The 7,266-nt window shown below is 34.8% G+C and overlaps 1 protein-coding gene across 1 annotated transcript; it reads left to right on the top strand.

Annotated features, from left to right (window-relative positions):
• Positions 1-4,918: 4,918 nt before the first annotated feature.
• LOC142178112 (uncharacterized) lies at positions 4,919-6,320 on the top strand. Its single transcript, XM_075247442.1, has 4 exons — positions 4,919-5,034; positions 5,365-5,561; positions 5,767-6,037; positions 6,095-6,320. Exons 1-4 carry the CDS (start codon positions 4,919-4,921, stop codon positions 6,318-6,320), a joined length of 810 nt encoding a protein of 269 aa, XP_075103543.1.
• The last annotated feature ends 946 nt before the right edge of the window (positions 6,321-7,266 follow it).

Here is a 7,266-nt window from a genome sequence, read left to right as displayed (position 1 = left end):
ATTTTTGTTCATCAATCTGCCTACATAGAAAAGGTATTGAAACGGTTTTACATGGATGGAGCACATCCATTAAGTACTCTGATGGTTGTTCGATCACTTGATGTAAATTAGGACCCGTTCCGACCTCAAGAAAAGAATGAAGAGCTTTTTGGTCCTGAAGTACCATATCTTAGTGCAATTGGTGCACTAATGTATCTTTCTAACACTATAAGGCCTGACATAACATTTTCAGTTAATGCCTTAGCAAGATATAGCTCTGCTCCTGCAAGGAAATATTGGAATAGAATCAAACACATATTGCGGTATCTAAAAAGAACTACCGATATGGGCTTATTTTATGGCAATGATTGCAGTCTCGATCTTGTTGGTTATGCCGATGCTGGATATTTATCTGACCCACACAAGGCTCGATCTCAAACATGCTATGTGTTTACATGTGGAGGCACTGCAATAACTTGGCGATCGACTAAGCAATCAATCGTGGCTACTTCATCTAATCATGCTGAGATAATTTCTATTCATGAAGCAAGTCGAGAATGTGTATGGTTGAGGTCTGTAATACACCTTATTCGAGACAATGTGGTTTGAAGTGTGACAAACTACCCATAATTTTGTGTGAAGATAATGCAGCATGCATAACTCAATTGAAGGGAGGATTCATAAAAAGAGATAGAATAAAGCACATTTCACCAAAGTTATTTTTCACACATGATCTTCAAAAAAAATGGTGATATCAATGTTTAACAGATCCGTTCAAGTGATAATATGGCCGATTTGTTCACCAAATCTCTACCGACGTCAACCTTCAGGAAACTAGTGTACAAGATTGGGATGCGAAGGCTCAAGGATATGAATTGATGCACTCATCAGGGGGAGTTAATATGCGGTGTACTCTTTTTCACTTACAAGGTTTTGTCCCACTGGGTTTTCCTTGCAAGGTTTTTAATGAGGCAACCAAAAAGTGTATTCCTAAACATGTGTACTATTTTTCCTTCACTAGGTTTTTTTTTCTAATAAGGTTTTAACGAGGCACATTATCTATGGACATCCAAGGGGAAGTGCTAAAAGAAAAATCAAATTAAGGTGGATGTCTACTCTTCCTCCATGATCTTCATCTCAAATGCTTAATGACATGTTCAATGACATATTTTTCTTCACTTTTCATGCCTATATAAAGGCCTTGTAATAGATAGAAAAATACACACAATTGAAGAAGAAATAAGAATCTCCCTCTCTTTCTCTCTATATTTCTTAGTTTATTTTTTCTTATTCTATATTGTTACTTTGAGCTATATTTTATAACAGTTTTTAGTTTCTAATGTTTGTTGACTATTAATTTTTGGTGCTAAAATAATAGTTTCTAACAAATAGAATAATTCAAAAGAGCTCACGGACTAAGATATATAGGCTGATACTTGCTGGAATCATCTATCACATATGACACGAAAGAAACTGTAGAGAGTTTCAGCAGAAGAAAAAGGGCTCTGAAAATGTAATTAGGTTGATCATGCAAGAGGTACACTGCAGAGGAAGCTTGAGGTCACAACTAATGAGATATATGCGGAATCTTAGTTACTACCCATAGTTGTATACTAATTAAGTATAGAAGGATAGGAGCTGAATATTGATTATAGAATTGGTCTTCAACTGAGGTTGGGCCTTCTGTACAACACAAGGTTCAATTATACTTGCACATTCTTTTTTCCTTAGTAAATTATATACTTAATTACCAAAAACAATATTGGTCACCATTAAATTTTTACGAACTAAATGAAGAAAAAAACAACCTAAATTCCCGATTTTGAACATGTGCATGCACTGAACTTCGATAAAGCCCAAAGTAGACTTTTCAATTGGGACTTTTTCATATATATACAAAAAGTTTAACCTTATTTGCCTAATTTATCTAATTTTTCCTATTTACAAAAAGTAACTAAATTTTTTTATAAAATACATACAAATTTGATCAAAATCTATAATTTATCTACAATTTATATACAACTTGAATACAAATATTTTGTACAGAATCCAGTCAAAAACTATAATTTACATATAATTTATATACAATTTGTATACAATTATGTTAGTTATATATATTTTATATGCCGTTTCTGCACCCGACATACAAAATATATACTCATCAAGTTTCAATATGAAATTCTAACCAAAACCGCCTCGTAATTTTCTCAAAATTGAGATATAATTTTCAAAGGATATTTTCAATCATTTGCAACAATACTCAATCCAAACAAATAATAATTTTGCAAAATTTAATTTTCGAATTCAAAGCTTTGAAACTTTTTAATGGCTGACAATAGAGTTTAGACTCATGTCTTCAATTTCGTTGGCCCTTAAACTAAACTGGCATCCAAATTAGTAGAATCCAGTAGTCTAACTTTCAGCTTTAGATAATAGTTATCATATTGCAATCATCATTCAAATTTGAATAGGAATTGGTGTTGTTGGCAAGCATATTAATGGAATCAAAACCATAATAACCACGACTTTTGTTTCAGGTAATCTCAGTTCTGTATGATTGGTTTAATGATTTTTATACTATGTCTTCTTTTCTTTCCGAATGAACATTTGCCAATTTATGCTAATTATAGATTAACAATGTACTTATGACTCTAGGCATGATCTGGTTATCCTTTGAGAAGTAAGCTAAACGGGTGATCTTTAAGGAAGATTGGAGTCTAATACATTATTTTGTATATATATAGTAAACTGTATATTAATTTCTAATTAAATTAAAATTTCAATAGTAAGAATAAATAAATTTTAAAAATATTATAAATATGTAAAATTCTCTTTCCAGTTTCACCAGCAGAAGCCCAATATTATTTGCAACTTAATCTTTTACTCTCTTTTTTTACGTCTTTTTCATTCTCTATTCTAATTTGTTAGGAGAGGTACACTTGGAGTAAATGACAGGTGAAAGAAGGGAATGGTGAGATTGAACCTTGCCCCAACATATTACACCACAAAATAAGAAAAAGTACAATTGAATCTGTACATGTAGTTTATAAATACGTGGATTAAGTTGGTACGATTAGTAAATAACGAAGAATAAAGAAAATAAAACAAAGATAATTTAGGAATGAACTAACCTGAAATTCAGATTGATTCCACCGAAATCAAGGATAATTGGAAAACTTTGGCATTAGCCTTGTATAAAACTTAAGAAAATGAAAGAATGATTCTAGTATTAGTGTGTCTTAACAATGAGTACAAATGTTGCTATTTATATCTAAATAGAAGGAGACAAGGTCTCAAAATTACTCTCTCTTAAAGATGAATAAAACACCTCATGATAGCTGCATTACGTTGGGAATAAATAATGTGATTTTTTGTAACGGTTGCTCCTTTAATGCTGATCTTTTCAACCGTTACTTTACTTTCAAATTCTCTTCCTCAATCCTTGCGTTCTCGGAATCTACACGATACAGGTCACATGATTGTATCTGGTATTAACTATCTGCTGACTCATTTTCACCCTGTCATCACTGCTATATGTCTGCTTGAGAGACGCCCACGTGTTAACTGCAAATTTTACCCAATATGCTACACCATACTAAAAAATTTATATAAGGAGATTTTTAAAAAGTGCTAGAATATCATATGAGAGATTTGAATTTCTGATCTAAAAGAAATTTTCGAATCCCCTTTACTACAATACTAAACTTTTTGCTTATATCAGAATGAATTAAGAATTCAAATTCCACCCGCGATCTACACAATATTAAATTCACATATATCTATTCCAACTGAATTGATAATATGACGTAGCTAATCAAGATTCCAAGAAAGTACATTATGATCTAGCATTATTTGCTGAGAGAGTTTCTGGATTTTCAAACTTTCAATATACTCTCGCTCATCACAAAGTCCCAATTGATTTTAAGTACGTTTAGAATAAAGGGGGTGATTTTACAGAATACAACCATAAAGCTAGGGAACACATTCTCTAGCCTAGTGGAGAAATAACTAGTGGAAGAGAGGAATAAATACTCAGCAGAACCAAGCTCTTCTTCCCCTGAAAGAGTACAAGGTGCAGGGGAGCTAGGACTTGGCAAAGGTGGGAGGCCTCCCCCATCCTAATGGATAGCATTGGCTTCTGGAACACCAGAGGACAAAATAAACCTACCAAACAATAGGAGATAAAGATGTTCATTCATAATGCTAGGGTAGCGGTATTTGGTCTTCTGGAAACAAAAGTGAAGAGAGCAAAAGCCCAACAAGTCTCTTTTTACCTCTGTCAAGGCTGGTCGTTTGGCACAAACATATCCAAACATCCAGGTGGAAGGATATGGATCCTATGGAATCCTATGCTATATGGAGTCAATATAATCAAAGTAACAGCACAACTAATTCATTGTGAGTTACACTATAGAGAGGCTGATGAAACATTACATGTGACTATGATATATGCATTCAATGATGCTACACTCAGAAGAGATCTTTGGTGGGCAATTAAATATATTCATGATCAGATAAAAGTCCCCTAAGATATAATTGGGGGCTTTAATTGTGTTTTACATAAAGAAGAGAGAATGGGAAGCCCTGTCACATTGGCAGATATAAGAGACTTTAAGAAATGTGTTGAGGATTGTTCATTGTTGGACCTTAAATCCACTGGAGCTTTTTTCACATGGACAAACAAGCAAAGTGGAGGGGATATAGTACTCAGTAGAATTGATAGAGTAATGGTGAATGCTGGGCGGGGACTAAACCTACCTGCATCAGTAGTACATTACAGGAATGAGGGGTTGTTTGATCACTGTCCAGCCATTATCAGTTGGGACAATGGCAGCTAACCAAAGAATAAATTATTCAAATACTTCAATATGTGGAGCTTGGCCCCAGACTTCAAGGAGAAAATAAAAGCAGGGTGTTGGACTAATAGGAAGGCACTAAGATGTATGAATTAGTAGGAAAATTAAACAAAATCAAACGTACATTACAAGAGCTGAACAAGGACAGGTTTAGTGAGTTTGAAAGGAAGGAAGATGATGCAATGCAAAAGCTTCAAAAGTGCCAAGAAATAATACAATTGGATCCATGCAACATCTAATTGATAGTTGAAGAAACTAACCTGTCCTGAGAATGTAAAACTTGGAATAATGCTAGAGAGAAGTTCTTGAGGCAAAAATACAAAGTACAGTGGCTGACTCAAAAAGACATGAACACAAAATTCTTTCATAGTATGATGAAAGTAAGAAGGAACTCCAATAGAATATTCTATATTGATAATGTAGAAGGACAACACATCAATGATCTAGAGGGGATACCTAAGGCATTTACAACCTTCTATGAAGGGCTGTTGGGAACTAATAAAAGGAATATGGAGCATGTATGAAGCAGCTTGGTAAGACAGGGTCCTATTATTTCTGCTATACAAAGAACACAACTAGAAGAGCAATTCAATGAGAATGAACTAAAGAAAGCATTATGGGCTATTGCTGGAGATAAGGCACCAGGCCCAGATGGCTTTGATAGTCAATTCTTTAAAGATGGATGGGAAGTTGTAGGGAAGGATGTGGTTGAAGTTGTGCTAGAATGTTTTTAGAAACGAAAAAATGCTTAAAGCATAGAATAACACAGTAATTATATTGATACCAAAGAGTGCACATGCATCTAGTGTGGGGGATTACAGGCCAATAGCATGTTGCAATATAATCTACAAGATTATATCGAAAATACTTTGTAATAGGCTCAAACTAGTCCTCCTTCATCTAATATCTGATAGTCAAAGTGCATTTGTAGCTGGGAGAAGTAATGTGCAGAAGATTCTCATTTGTCAAGATTTAGTAAGACTTTATAATAGGAAAGCCACTACCAAGAGTTACTTAATTAAAATTGATCTCAATAAAGCATATGATTCAGTAGAATGGGGGTTTGTGGAGGAAATGTTATATGCTATGAATATTCCTGTGAAATTCATTAATTGGGTGATGAATTGTATATCTACAACACAGTACAATATTGCTTTGAATGGGGACTTGTATGGAAATATTCAGGGCAAACATGGATTGAGGTAGGGGGATCCATTCTCCCCACTTATTTTTGTCATTTGCATGGAATACTTCTCCAGAATAATAAAGAGAGTAGCAAGTATGTCAGGCTTTTTGTATCATACAAAATGTCAAGGGTTGAAGCTAAATCACTTATGCTTTGCTGACGATGTCCTTTTATTTTGCAAAGGGACTTACCAGTCAGTCTTGATGATGCTAAGAGGTCGTCAGTCCTTCTCAAGGGCTTCAGGATTATGCACCAATGCAGGGAAGTCTAATATTTTCAGTGCCAATATGGATGAATAATGCCTGATGGATTTATGTGACATAACAGGATACCAGAAGGGGTCTTTACCATTCAGATACTTGGGTGTTCCAATTTCAACTAAAAAGCTCACTGTCGTAGAATGTGAGATATTGGTTGACATGATGACAACAAAAATTAGAGTATGGAGATCAAGGCACCTATTATATGGAGGTCGAGTGCATCTTATTAACTCAATGTTGATGCATGTTCACACATATTGGGCTTCCATATTCCTCCTACCTAAAGCAATTTTGAAAACAATTATAGCAATCTGTAGAAACTTTCTATGGGACGGGAAGGATGTGAGTAACAAAGCACCACTGGTAGCATGGGACTTAGTATGTAGACCAAAGAAATGGGAGGACTGGGGTGGTATGGAATGAGGCTGCAATAACCAAGTATGTATGGAATATTGCATGCGAGGCACATGATCTATGGATAAAATGGATAGATCACATCTTGTCGCGCCCCATTTTTTTCTCTTCTCGCGAAAAAAGGGCTTCGACATTGTGACAACTCCTTTTTAGAATGGTAGATAGAGTGTTAAAGGAGAAGAGTCGCTGCCTAACGATTTTTAAAGGTGCGTTAGGACACCTATTACACAAATAACTCTATTTGACTAGTCAACGTCACTAAAGATCGGGTAAGGGCTCAAGTTACCTTAAAGAGAAGGTATTAGGCACTCCTCGAGGTCCACAACTGTGGGTCCCGACCGAACTTAAGATTATGTGGATTATGATTAAGCTAGGTGATCAAATAAATAAAGTGAGTTCAAAAGTCACAGAACTTTATTACAACATGATTAATACAGATCTTAGTGCGAACATGGGAATACAACTATTTAGATCGAATAACAACATATAAAGAGGAAGGGGGGTCCGAAGTTTTTTTAACCTAAAGGATCACCCCGTGCAACATAAATAATACTTCTTAACTCCCTCAAGA

Source organism: Nicotiana tabacum, chromosome 24, assembly GCF_000715075.1.
Source record: "Nicotiana tabacum cultivar K326 chromosome 24, ASM71507v2, whole genome shotgun sequence".
Lineage (NCBI taxonomy): Eukaryota > Viridiplantae > Streptophyta > Magnoliopsida > Solanales > Solanaceae > Nicotiana > Nicotiana tabacum.
The sequence above is the reverse complement of the archived record's forward strand: the minus strand, read 5'-3'. Positions and strand labels throughout refer to the sequence as shown.

Bases quoted from the DNA above. Each gene is read 5' to 3' on its own strand.
- LOC142178112 (XM_075247442.1), top strand. From the start codon at position 4,919: ATGTATGAATTAGTAGGAAAATTAAACAAAATCAAACGTACATTACAA. The intron at 5,562-5,766 runs GTTTTTAGAAAC...GTGCATTTGTAG, and splicing joins GGTTGAAGTTGTGCTAGAAT to CTGGGAGAAGTAATGTGCAG. The intron at 6,038-6,094 runs GTAGGGGGATCC...ATACTTCTCCAG, and splicing joins CAGGGCAAACATGGATTGAG to AATAATAAAGAGAGTAGCAA.